At 43.1% G+C, this 13,037-nt stretch overlaps 1 protein-coding gene and 1 long non-coding RNA gene across 3 annotated transcripts in view; one reads left to right on the plus strand and one right to left on the minus strand.

Moving 5' to 3' along the window:
- LOC118381542 (CUB and sushi domain-containing protein 2-like) overlaps positions 1 to 13,037 on the minus strand; it is a 1,147,246-nt gene that overhangs the window by 483,328 nt on the left and 650,881 nt on the right. The window contains 1 exon segment of the mRNA XM_052473074.1: positions 7,351 to 7,533. Within this exon segment, the coding sequence (XP_052329034.1) occupies positions 7,351 to 7,533 (183 nt within the window).
- Positions 4,717 to 5,658, plus strand: LOC127910065 (uncharacterized). 2 transcript variants are annotated; one of them, XR_008073844.1, is made up of 4 exons: positions 4,717 to 4,758; positions 4,867 to 4,920; positions 5,064 to 5,171; positions 5,584 to 5,658. It is a non-coding gene; the product is annotated as an uncharacterized LOC127910065 (long non-coding RNA). The 2 variants fall into 2 exon arrangements; XR_008073845.1 differs by lacking the exon at positions 4,717 to 4,758 and having other exon boundaries at positions 4,841 to 4,920.

Here is a 13,037-nt window from a genome sequence, read left to right on the forward strand (position 1 = left end):
AGACAAAGAAGGACACCTATTGGTAGATGGGTAAAACAAGCAGACAAAGAAGGACACCTATTGGTAGATGGGTAACAAAAAGCAGACAAAGAAGGACACCTATTGGTAGATGGGTAAAAAAGCAGACAAAGAAGGACACCTATTGGTAGATGGGTAACAAAAAGCAGACAAAGAAGGACACCTATTGGTAGATGGGTAACAAAAAGCAGACAAAGAAGGACACCTATTGGTAGATGGGTAACAAAAAGCAGACAAAGAAGGACACCTATTGGTAGATGGGTAAAAAAAGCCTATTGGTAGATGGGTAACAAAAAGCAGACAAAGAAGGACACCTATTGGTAGATGGGTAACAAAAAGCAGACAAAGAAGGACACCTATTGGTAGATGGGTAAAAAAAGCAGACAAAGAAGGACACCTATTGGTAGATGGGTAAAAAAAGCAGACCAAGAAGGACACCTATTGGTAGATGGGTAACAAAAGCAGACAAAGAAGGACACCTATTGGTAGATGGGTAACAAAAGCAGACAAAGAAGGACACCTATTGGTAGATGGGTAACAAAAAGCAGACAAAGAAGGACACCTATTGGTAGATGGGTAACAAAAAGCAGACAAAGAAGGACACCTATTGGTAGATGGGTAACAAAAAGCAGACAAAGAAGGACACCTATTGGTAGATGGGTAAAAAAGCAGACAAAGAAGGACACCTATTGGTAGATGGGTAAAAAAAGCAGACAAAGAAGGACACCTATTGGTAGATGGGTAAAAAAGCAGACCAAGAAGGACACCTATTGGTAGATGGGTAACAAAAAGCAGACAAAGAAGGACACCTATTGGTAGATGGGTAACAAAAAGCAGACAAAGAAGGACACCTATTGGTAGATGGGTAACAAAAAGCAGACAAAGAAGGACACCTATTGGTAGATGGGTAAAAAAAAGCAGACATTGAATATCCCTTTGAGGTGAAAATACTAATGACAGTCCAAATTGGTGAAGTGGAATGAAAAAAATGAGTATGTATTCACCTCTTTGCTATGAAGCCCCTAAATAAGATCTGGTGCAACCAATTACCTTCAGAAGTCACATAATTAGCTAAATAAAGTCCACCTGCGTGCAATCTAAGTGTCACATGATCTGTCACATGATCTCAGTATATATACACCTGTTCTGAAAGGCCCCAGAGTCTGCAACACCACTAAGCAAGAGGCACCATGCAGACCAAAGGAGCTCTCCAAACAGGTCAGGGACAAAGTTGTGGAGAAGTATAGATCAGGGTTGAGTTATAAAAAATATCAGAAACTTTGAACATCCCACAGAGCGTCATTAAATCAGTAAATGCATTATTTAAAAAATGGAAAGAATATGGCACCACAACAAATCTACCAAGAGAGGGCCGCCCACTAAAACTCACAGACCAGGCAAGGAGGGCATTAATCAGAGAGGCAACAAAGAGACCATAGATAACCCTGGAGGAGCTGCAAAGCTCCACAGCAGAGATTGGAGCATCTGTCCATAGGACCACTTTAAGCCGTACCCTCCACAGAGCTGGGATTTACAGAAGACTGGACAGAAAAAAATGCATTGCTTAAAGAACAAAATAAGCAAACATGTCACCAGAAGGCACTCTGGTCAGATGAGACTAAGATGAAGCTTTTTGGCCATCAAGGAAAATACTATGTCTGGCGCAAACCAAACACCTCTCATCACCGCGAGAATATCATCACAGTGAAGCATGGTGGTGGCAACATTATGCTGTAGAGATGTTTTTCATCAGCAGGGACTGGAAAACCGGTCACAATTGAAGGAATGATGGATGGGGCTAAATACAAGGAAATTCTTGCGGGAAACCTGTTTCAGTCTTACAGAGATTTGAGACTAGGACAGAGGTTCACCTTCCAGCAGGACAATGACCCTAAGCATACTGCTAAAGCAACACTCGAGTGGTTTAAGGGGAAACATGTACATGTCTTGAGCCCAGACCTCAATCCAATTGAGAATACACCAGCGGAACCCATCCATCGTGAAGGGGCTGGAGCAGTTTTGCCATGAAGAATGGGCAAAAACCCCAGTGGCTAGATGTGCTAAGCTTATAGAGACATACCCCAAGAGACTTATAGCTGTAATTACTGCAAAGGTTGCTCTACAAAGTATTGACTTAGGGGGGGTTTGAATAGTTATGCATGCTCAAGTTTTCTGTTTTTCTTTGTCTTATTTCTTCATCTTCAAAGTGGAAGGCATGTTTTATAAATCAAATGATACAACCCCCCCCCAAAAAATCTATTTTAATTCCAGGTTGTAAGGCAACAAAATAGGAAAAATGCCCAAGGGGGGTGAATACTTTCACGAGCCACTGTACACTTTGGATGGTGTATCAATGCACCCAGTCACTACGAACATACTGAATACGAATCATTACGTTTGGGGAAAATCCAACAAAATATATCACTGACTACCACTCTTCATATTTTCAAGCATGGTAGTGGCTGCATCATGTTATGGGTATGACTGTATTTGGCAAGGACTTGGGAGTTTTTCCCGATTAAAAAAAGAAATGGAATAGAGCCGAGCGCAAGCAAAAACCTTCACCTTTCAGCTTACCAAAACGACATTGAATATTCCTTGTTACAGTTTCGACTTCTATTCGCTTGAAAATCTATGGCAACCTTGAAAATGGCAGTCTAGCAATGATCAACAACCAACTTGAGAGCTTGAAACATTAAAATATTATAATTTGTAAATATTGTATAGTCCAGGTGTGTAAAGCTCTTAGAGACTTACCCAGAAAGACTCAAAGCTCTTAGAGACTTACCCAGAAAGACTCAAAGCTCTTAGAGACTTGCCCAGAAAGACTCAACGCTCTTAGAGACTTACCCAGAAAGACTCACAGCTCTTGGAGACTTGCCCAGAAAGACTCACAGCTCTTAGAGACTTACCCAGAAAGACTCAAAGCTCTTAGAGACTTAACCAGAAAGACTCACAGCTCTTGGAGACTTACCCAGAAAGACTCAAAGCTCTTAGAGACTTACCCAGAAAGACTCAAAGCTCTTAGAGACTGACCCAGAAAGACTCAAAGCTCTTAGAGACTTACCCAGAAAGACTCACAGCTCTTAGAGACTTACCCAGAAAGACTCACAGCTCTTAGAGACTTACCCAGAAAGACTCACAGCTCTTAGAGACTTACCCAGAAAGACTCACAGCTCTTAGAGACTTACTCAGAAAGGCTCACAGCTGTAATCAGCTGCCAAAGGTGATTCAAACATGTGACTTTGGTTGTAAATTAGGTCTTTCTGTATCTGTATTTCTTTTTTCAATAAAATCTGTTTCACTTTGTCACTATGGGGTATTGTGTGTAGATGGGTGAGAATAAAAAATATATATATTTAATCCATGTTGAATTCAGGCTGTAACACATAATGTGGAATTATGGAGTATTTTATAAGCATTTTATCTTTAAATACTCTAAATAAAACTAGACTTGACACTATTTCCACAGGTAATGATGACAATGACGTGATTTTTGTTAGCTGAAACTAAAACCAATGATTCCATCTGTTAACCAAAGAGATTTCTACTCGGCTGCATTGCTACTGTAAATAAAGAGATTCAGGATCAAATGAAAAGATAATAAAGAAATAAACCACATAGTCCAGTAAAGACAGGAAGTGTGAGGGTTAACAGGAAGTGTGAGTTTTAACAGGAAGTGTGAGTCTTAACAGGAAGTGTGAGTCTTAACAGTAAGTGTGAGTGTTAACAGGAAGTGTGAGTGTTAACAGGAAGTGTGAGGGTTAACAGGAAGTGTGAGTGTTAACAGGAAGTGTGAGTGTTAACAGGAAGTGTGAGTGTTAACAGGAAGTGTGAGGGTTAACAGGAAGTGTGCGTGTTAACAGGAAGTGTGAGGGTTAACAGGAAGTGTGAGTGTTAACAGGAATTGTGAGTCTTAACAGGAAGTGTGAGGGTTAACAGGAAGTGTGAGTCTTAACAGGAAGTGTGAGGGTTAACAGGAAGTGTGAGGGTTAACAGGAAGTGTGAGGGTTAACAGGAAGTTGTCCTGTTAGAAGTTTGAACTAACCTCCAGACGAGCTTCAATGCATACAACACTCCTTCCGTGGCCTCCAACTGCTCTTAAATGCTAGTAAAACTAAATGCATGCTCTTCAACCGATCGCTGCCCGCACCTGCCTGCCCGACCAGCATCACTACTCTGGATGGTTTTGATTTAGAATATGTGGACAACTACAAATACCTAGATGCCTGGCTCATATTAAACATCTCCAATCCAAAGTTAAAACTAGAACTGGCTTCCAATATCGCAAACAAAGCATCCTTCACTCATGCTGCCAAACATACCCTCATAAAACTGACTATCCTACTGATCCTCGACTTCGGCGATGTCATTTACAAAATAGCCTCCAACACTCTACTCAGCAAATCGGATGCAGTCTATCACAGTGCCATCTGTTTTGTCACCAAAGCCCCATATACTACCCACCACTGCAGCCTGTATGCTCTTGTTGGCTGGCCTTCACGACATATTCATCGCCAAACCCACTGGCTCCAGGTCATCTCCAGGTCATCTAAAAGTCTTTGTTTGGTAAAGCCCCTCATTATCTCTGGTCACGATAACATCACCCACCCGTAGCACGCGCTCCAGCAGGTATATCTCCCTGGTCACGATAACATCACCCACCCGTAGCACGCGCTCCAGCAGGTATATCTCACTGGTCACGATAACATCACCCACCCGTAGCACGCGCTCCAGCAGGTATATCTCCCTGGTCACGATAACATCACCCACCCATAGCACGCGCTCCAGCAGGTATATCTCCCTGGTCACGATAACATCACCCACCCGTAGCACTCGCTCCAGCAGGTATATCTCACTGGTCACGATAACATCACCCACCCGTAGCACGCGCTCCAGCAGGTATATCTCACTGGTCACGATAACATCACCCACCTCCCTGGTCAGATAACACACCCACCCGCGCTCCAGCAGGTATATCTCACTGGTCACGATAACATCACCCACCCGTCCAGCACTCACTGGTCGCGATAACATCACAGCAGGTATATCTCACTGGTCACGATAACATCACCCACCCGTAGCACGCGCTCCAGCAGGTATATCTCACTGGTCACGATAACATCACCCACCCGTAGCACGCGCTCCAGCAGGTATATCTCACTGGTCATGATAATATCACCCACCCGTAGCACGCGCTCCAGCAGGTATATCTCCCTGGTCACGATAACATCACCCACCCGTAGCAATCGCTCCAGCAGGTATATCTCACTGGTCACGATAACATCACCCACCCGTAGCACGCGCTCCAGCAGGTATATCTCCCTGGTCACGATAACATCACCCACCCGTAGCACGCGCTCCAGCAGGTATATCTCACTGGTCACGATAACATCACCCACCCACGCGCTCCAGCACTCCCTGCGCATCACCCACCCGTAGCACACGCTCCAGCAGGTATATCTCACTGGTCACGATAACATCACCCACCCGTAGCACGCGCTCCAGCAGGTATATCTCCCTGGTCACGATAACATCACCCACCCGTAGCACGCGCTCCAGCAGGTATATCTCACTGGTCACGATAACATCACCCACCCGTAGCACGCGCTCCAGCAGGTATATCTCCCTGGTCACGATAACATCACCCACCCGTAGCACGCGCTCCAGCAGGTATATCTCACTGGTCACGATAACATCACCCACCCGTAGCACGCGCTCCAGCAGGTATATCTCACTGGTCACGATAACATCACCCACTCGTAGCACGCGCTCCAGTAGGTATATCTCTCTGGTCACCCCCAAAGCCAATTCCTCCTTTGGTCACCTTTCCTTCCAGTTCTCTGCTGCCAATGACTGGAACAAATCGCATAAATCACTGAAGCTGGAGACTCATATCTCCTTCACTAACTTTAAGCATCAGCTGTCAGAGCAGCTCACAGATCACTGCACCTGTTCATAGCCCATCTGTAAATAGTACACCCAACTACTTCATCCCCATACTGTATTTCTTTCTTTCTGCTCTTCTGCACCCCAGTATCTCTACTTCTGCTCATCTACCATTCCAGTGTTTAATTGTAATTACTTTGCCACCAGGTCCTATGTATTTTATTATGTCACCACTATGCATATTTATTACCTCCTTTATCCTACCTCATTTGCACACACTGTATATAGACTTTATTTTCTATTGTGTTATTGACTGTATGTTTGTTTATTCCATGTGCATCTCTGTGTTGTTGTTTGTGTCGCACTGCTTTGCTTTATCTTGGCCAGGTCGCAGTTGTAAATGAGAACTTGTTCTCAACTAGCTTACCTGGTTAATATTATTATTATTATTATTAAATAAAGGTGAAATAATGATTGTTTAAATAAAGAGTGTTTTAACCATTGAGTCCTGTTACTCCAACACTTCCCAGTTTGTCCCGTCCTGTTCTATTAAACGTCTGTGTTTGAAGAGTTAAAATGAGAGTTTGTTGCCCGGCATGTTTCACTGAAGGGGCTGACTGTCTGTTCAATTCAGATCTCTTTTCTTTCTTTTCTTCTTCTTTATTGAATATGAGGTAAACTATGCATCTTTATCTTGTTGTTCCTGAACAAACTAATGAGGATACCATATATCATATTGGTGGTGGTGTCATTCACTTGTATGAGGATGGTAGAGTAGGGAAGGACAAATCTAACGGGAACACGCAGCTAACAGTCAGCACATTGACTGTGCTCCTGTGCGTGCGTTGTGGGGCACAGTGTGACTGTGCTCGTGTGCGTGCGCGTTGTGGGGCACAGTGTGACTGTGCTCGTGTGCGTGCGTTGTGAGGCACAGCGTGACTGTGCTCGTGTGCGTGCGTTGTGAGGCACAGCGCGACTGTGCTCGTGTGTGTGCGTTGTGAGGCACAGCGTGACTGTGTGCGAGCAGCCACATTATCCCCCTGCTTTACCGAGCAGAGGCTGTGGATTTGGATACAATAGGAGGGCTTATTAACTAATTAAAACTAATAAATACAAATAGAAGGGCGAGAGAGATAAGGTTTCCATTATTGATAAGATAATGTGGAATACAAAAAACAGTAGCATCTCTAAACAGTAGCATCTAATCACAGGCAACAGACAAACCCAAATAAACACTTTTAGCGCGACAATAAAAGAGCAGAGAGTTGTGAGCGTAGCAAGGATTTGGGGTTGGATACTTGATGCTAATTGCATGCCATCGCTAAATCAACTGTGAGTTAGGTTAGCAAAGATGATGTGTTGTATAGGAGATATATCACTGCTTACAGACACAGCTGGGTTAGCAAAGAGGATGTGTTGTATTGGAGACATATCACTGCTTACAGACACAGCTGGGTTTCTTGGCTGACCACTGGTTGTTCTTCTGGCAGCTGATGTTCTTCTTTCCCACCAACTCAAACGCAGGGAGACACTCAAAGTGCAGCCTGTCCCCGTGGCGGAAACCTGTCCCCTCCCGCTTGCCGTAGGCCGGTATCCCTGGGTCGCCACAGCTGCCCTGGTCAATCTCTGAAGGGAAGAGACACAGATTGACAGGTAAAATAGTTGGATAAAATAAATGTTGGCTTTCCAGGGAAACTTTCAACATTTCACCTTTATTGTCCTAGACCTAGATTGCCATCTATTTTGCAATCACATAGCACAGATTATAATATCAGATTATAATATCATGTTATAATATCAGATTATAATATCAGATTATATTATCAGATAATCATATGATATTATAATATAATATTATCATAATTGATTATAATATAATGTTATAACATCAGATAATCATATGATATTATAATATCATGTTAAAATATCAGATTATCATATCAGATTATAATATAATGTTATAATATCAGATTATAATATCAGATTATAATGTCAAGTGTGCCTGTGTGATGCAATATCATGTAAAGAAACCATGTAACCCCATGATGTGTAGGTTAGAGTAGGTTGGCTGACATGGTGGAATAGAGTTAGTTTGGCTAACATGGTAGACTATAGTTTGATTGGTTTACATGGTAGAGAAGTGATAGGTTGGCTAACATGGTAGAATAGAGTTTGATTGGCTAACATGGTAGAGTATTGTTAGGTTGGCTAACATGGTAGAGTATAGTTAGGTTAGCTAACATGGTAAAGTAGTGCTAGGTTGGCTAACATGGTAGAGAAGTGATAGGTTGGCTAACATGGTAGAGTATTGTTAGGTTGGCTAACATGGTAGAGTAGAGTTAGGTTTGCTAACATGGTAGAGTATAGTTAGGTTGGCTATCATGGTAGAGTAGAGAAGGGATGGCTAACATTGTAGTGTATAGTTCATTTGGCTAACATGGTAGATTATTTTTAGGTTGGCTAACATGGTAGAGTAGAGTTTTATAGGCTAACATGGTAGAGTATAGTTAGGTTGGCTAACATGGTAGAGTCTAGTTAGGTTGGCTAACATGTTAGAGTAGAGAAGGGTTGGCTAACGTGGTAGAGTAGAGAAGGGCTGGCTAACGTGGCTAACATGGTAGAGTAGAGAAAGGTTGGCTAACATGGTAGAGTAGTGTTAGCTTGGCTAACATGGTAGAGTAGTGTTAGCTTGGCTAACATGGTAGAGTAGTGTTAGCTTGGCTAACATGGTAGAGTAGTGTTAGCTTGGCTAACATGGTAGAGTAGTGTTAGGTTGGCTAACATGGTAGAGTATTGTTAGGTTGGCTATCATGGTAGAGTAGTGTTAGGTTGGCTAACATGGTAGAGTAGTGTTAGGTTGGCTAACATGGTAGAGTATTGTTAGGTTGGCTATCATGGTAGATTAGATAAGGGCTGGCTGACATGGTAGAGTAGTGTTAGGTTGGCTATCATGGTAGAGTATAGTTAGGTTGGCTGACATGGTAGAGTAGAGAAGGGTTTGCTAAGGTGGTAGAGTATAGTTAGGTTGGCTATCATGGTAGAGTAGAGAAGGGTTGGCTAACGTTGTAGAGTAGAGAAGGGTTGGCTAACATGGTTGAGTATAGTTAGGTTGGCTAACATGGTAGAGTAGAGAAGGGTTTGCTAACGTGGTAGAGTATAGTTAGGTTGGCTAACATGGTAGAGTAGAGAAGGGTTGGCTAACATTGTTGAGTATAGTTAGGTTGGCTAACATGGTGTACCTATGATCGGCCCTGTTGGGTGATAGAATAAACAACACCTGTTTGTAATGTTAACTTCTCTAGGGTAGGGTGCAGAATTTTGACATTCAGATGAAAAGCCTGCCCGAAGTAAACTGCCTGTTACTCAGGCCCAGAAGCTAGGATATGCATATGTTGGTATATTTGGATAGAAAACACTCTGAAGTCTCCAAAACTGTTATAATAATGCCTTTGAGTATAACAGAACTGATATGGCAGGCGAAACCTTGAGGACAAACCACCCACCAAAACAAAAAAATCAGTTAACCACTATTTTCAATGGCTAGTATTTTAATAATAATTATTATCATTATTTTGATGTATAACACATGTATTTTCAAGAATGTCAAATATTTGAATTTAGTATGTTTCAATTTCACTGGATGTTGGCCAGGTGGGACGCTACCGTCTCACCTAACCTAGAGAGTTTTTTAAGTGCTGTCTCAAACTATTTAGAGTGCTCAATGCTCTATACAAGGAACTGGATGACCCAGACAGAACCCAGTCAGAACCCAGACAAAACCCAGTCAGAACCCAGACAAAACCCAGTCAGAACCCAGACAAAACCCAGTCAGATCCCAGTCAGATTCCAGTCAGAACCCAGACAATAACTAGTCAGATCCCAGTCAGAACAATAACTAGTCAGATCCCAGTCAGAACCCAGTCAGAACATAATCAGTTCCCAGTCAGATCCCAGACAGAACACAAATAGAACACAGACAGAAAGCAGTCTTAAAAGTCTAAAAGTATTTGGTTTTAAATGATCCCAGGCAGAACCTAGACAGATCCCAGTCAGAACCCACACAGAACCCAGACAGATCCCAGTCAGAACCCAGACAGAATGCAGCCAGAACCCAGTCAGGACCCAATCACAACCCAGCCAGAACACAGACAGAACACAGACAGAACCAGTGGTAGAAAAAATACCAAATTGTCATACTTGAGAAAAAGTAAAGATACCTTAAAATAAAATGACTCAAGTGAAAGTGAAAGTCACCCAGTAAAATACTACTTGAGTAAAAGTCTAAAAGTATTTGGTTTTAAATGTACTTACGTATCAAAAGTAAAAGTATAAATAATTTAAAATGGCTTATGTTAATTAAACCAGATGACACAATTTTCTTGTTTTTAAATTTGCGGATAGCCAGGGGCACATTTCAACACTCAGACACAATTTACAAACAAAGCATCTGTGTTTAATGAGTCCGCCAGATCAGAGGCATTAGGGACGAGCAGGGATGTTCTCTTGATAAGTCTGTGAATTAGACCATTGTCCTGTCCTGCTAAGCATTCAAAATGTAACAAGTACTTTTGGGTGTTAGGGAATGTAAGGAGTACAGTATTTTCTTTAGGAATGTAGTGGAATAAAAGTAAAATTACAAAAAACATAAATAGTAAAGTAAAGTACAGATACCCAAAAATACTTTACACACTGGACAGAACGCAGTCAGAACCCAGTCAGAACCCAGTCAGAACCCAGACAGAACGCAGTCAGAACCCAGACAGAACCCAGTCAGAACCCAGACAGAACGCAGTCAGAACCCAGACAGAACGCAGTCAGAACGCAGTCAGAACCCAGTCAGAACACAGTCAGAACCCAGACAGAACCCAGTCAGAACCCAGACAGAACGCAGTCAGAACCCAGACAGAACGCAGTCAGAACCCAGACAGAACCTGGTCAGAACCCAGACAGAACCCAGTCAGAACCCAGACAGAACCCAGACAGAACAAAGTATCTTCTCTCTCTCTCAATTCAATATCAATTTAAGGGGCCTTATTGGCTTGGGAAACATATGTTTACATTGCTAAAGCAACTGTAATAGATAATAAACAAAAGTGAAATAAACAATTCAAATGAACAGTAAACACTCCACTCACAAACGTTCCAAAATAATAAATACATTTCAAATGTCATATTATGTTCAAAAAGTTCAATTAAAAAAAGGGAAAATAAATCAACATGAATATGGGTTGTATTTACAATGGTGTTTGTTCTTCACTGGTTGCCCTTTTCTCGTGGCAACAGGTCACACATCTTACTGCTGTGATGTCACACTGCGATTTCACCCAGTAGATATGGGAGTTTATCACAATTGTATATTATTTTGAATTCTTTGTGGGTCTTTGTAATCTGAGGGAAATATGTCTCTCTAATATGGTCATACATTGGACAGGAGGTTAGGAAGTGCAGCTCAGTTTCCACCTCATTTTGTGGGCAGTGAGCACATAGCCTGTCTTCCCTTGAGAGCCATGTCTGCCTATGGTGGCCTTTCTCAATAGCAAGGCTATGCTCCCTGAGTCTGTACATAGTCCAAGATTTCCTTAAGTTTGGGTCAGTCACAGTGGTCAGGTATTCTGCCGCTGTGTACTCTCTGTTTATGGCAACATATCATTTTAGTTTTCTCTGTGTTTTTGTAAATTCTTTCTAATGTGTCAAGAAATTGTCTTTTTGTTGTCTCATGATTTGGTTTTGATGCTGTCCTGGGACTCTGGGGGGTGTGTTTGTGAACAGAGCCCCAGGACCAGCTTGCTTAGTGAACTCTTCTCCAGGTTAATCTCTCTGTAGGTGATGGCTTTGTTATGGAAGGTTTGGGAATCGCTTCCTTTTAGGTGGTTGTAGAAATTAATGTCTATTTTCTGGATTTTGATCATTAGCGGGAATAGGCCTAATTCTGCACTGCATGCATTATTTGGTGTTCTACGTTGTACACAGAGGACTTTTCTGCGTCCTTGGTTCCAAATATTGGGGAAGATGCAAGAGCTGAGGATGATGTTAAAGAGTTTAGCCATTTGTATATTTGTGATCTGTATATTTTATCATTTCATGTCAGATACCATCAACATCACATGTCACGTTCGTCGCCACCATAGACCTACATATACCTAGACCAAAACCCCATAGAATTACAAAAAGACCTAGACAAGGCAAAAAAACACACATACCAAACTCGTCACACCCTGACCACAATAATGAAGAAGAACCTAATGAGTCTAATGACCAAAATAATAAAGAAAACCTGGATAACTAAGGTCAGCCCCCCCCCCCCGGACTCCCGGCCGCAAACCTAAACCTATATGGGAGGGTCTGGGTGGGCATCTAAGCTCGGTGGCGGCTCTGGTTCTGGACGCCGCCCCCCTTTCTTTACCCTGAATCCGCTCTTGAATCATCGTCAGAGGCTCTGGACTGCGGATCCTTGACGAAGGCCCCGGGCTGGGGACCCTCGCTGCGTGAATCAACGGCGGATGTTCTGGACTGGGGCCCGTCGTTGGAGGTTCCGGACTGGGGCCCGTCGTTGGAGGTTCCGGACTGGGGCCCGTCGTTTGAGGTTACGGACTGTAGGCCTGGTGCGTGGTGCCGACACTGGTGGTACCGGGCTGGGGACACGCACCTCAGGGAGATTGTGGGGAGGAGGAACAGGGCGTACTGGACTGCTGAGGCACACACAATCTCCACGTGTGCCGCCCCCCCAAAAAATATTGGGGCTGCCTCTCGGGCTTCCGTGCTAGCCGTGCACCTTCATATCTTCGCTGTTCCTCTATTCTCCTCTATTTCTCCCCGTAGTATCGCCGTTCCGCTTTCGCTGCCTCTATCTCCTCCTTAGGACGGTCTCCCCCGGCTGTGTCCAGGGCCTGCTCCATCTAATATCTCCTCCCAGGTGCATTTCCCCATTAAGCACTGAAAATAACTTCTGGACATCAGAAAAGGGAAAACTCACCGTGGACTGGAAGAAACGTTTTCCTTTAACGATTCCGATGAGAAGGATATCCAAAAAGCAAAGCTGGTACTAAGACCGCTCTCAACCAACTCTACAAGACCATAAGCAAAGAAGAAAATGCTCACCCAGATGCTCCCAGTGGCCGGGGACTTTAACA

Source organism: Oncorhynchus keta, chromosome 20 (genome assembly GCF_023373465.1).
Source record: "Oncorhynchus keta strain PuntledgeMale-10-30-2019 chromosome 20, Oket_V2, whole genome shotgun sequence".
Classification (NCBI taxonomy): domain Eukaryota; kingdom Metazoa; phylum Chordata; class Actinopteri; order Salmoniformes; family Salmonidae; genus Oncorhynchus; species Oncorhynchus keta.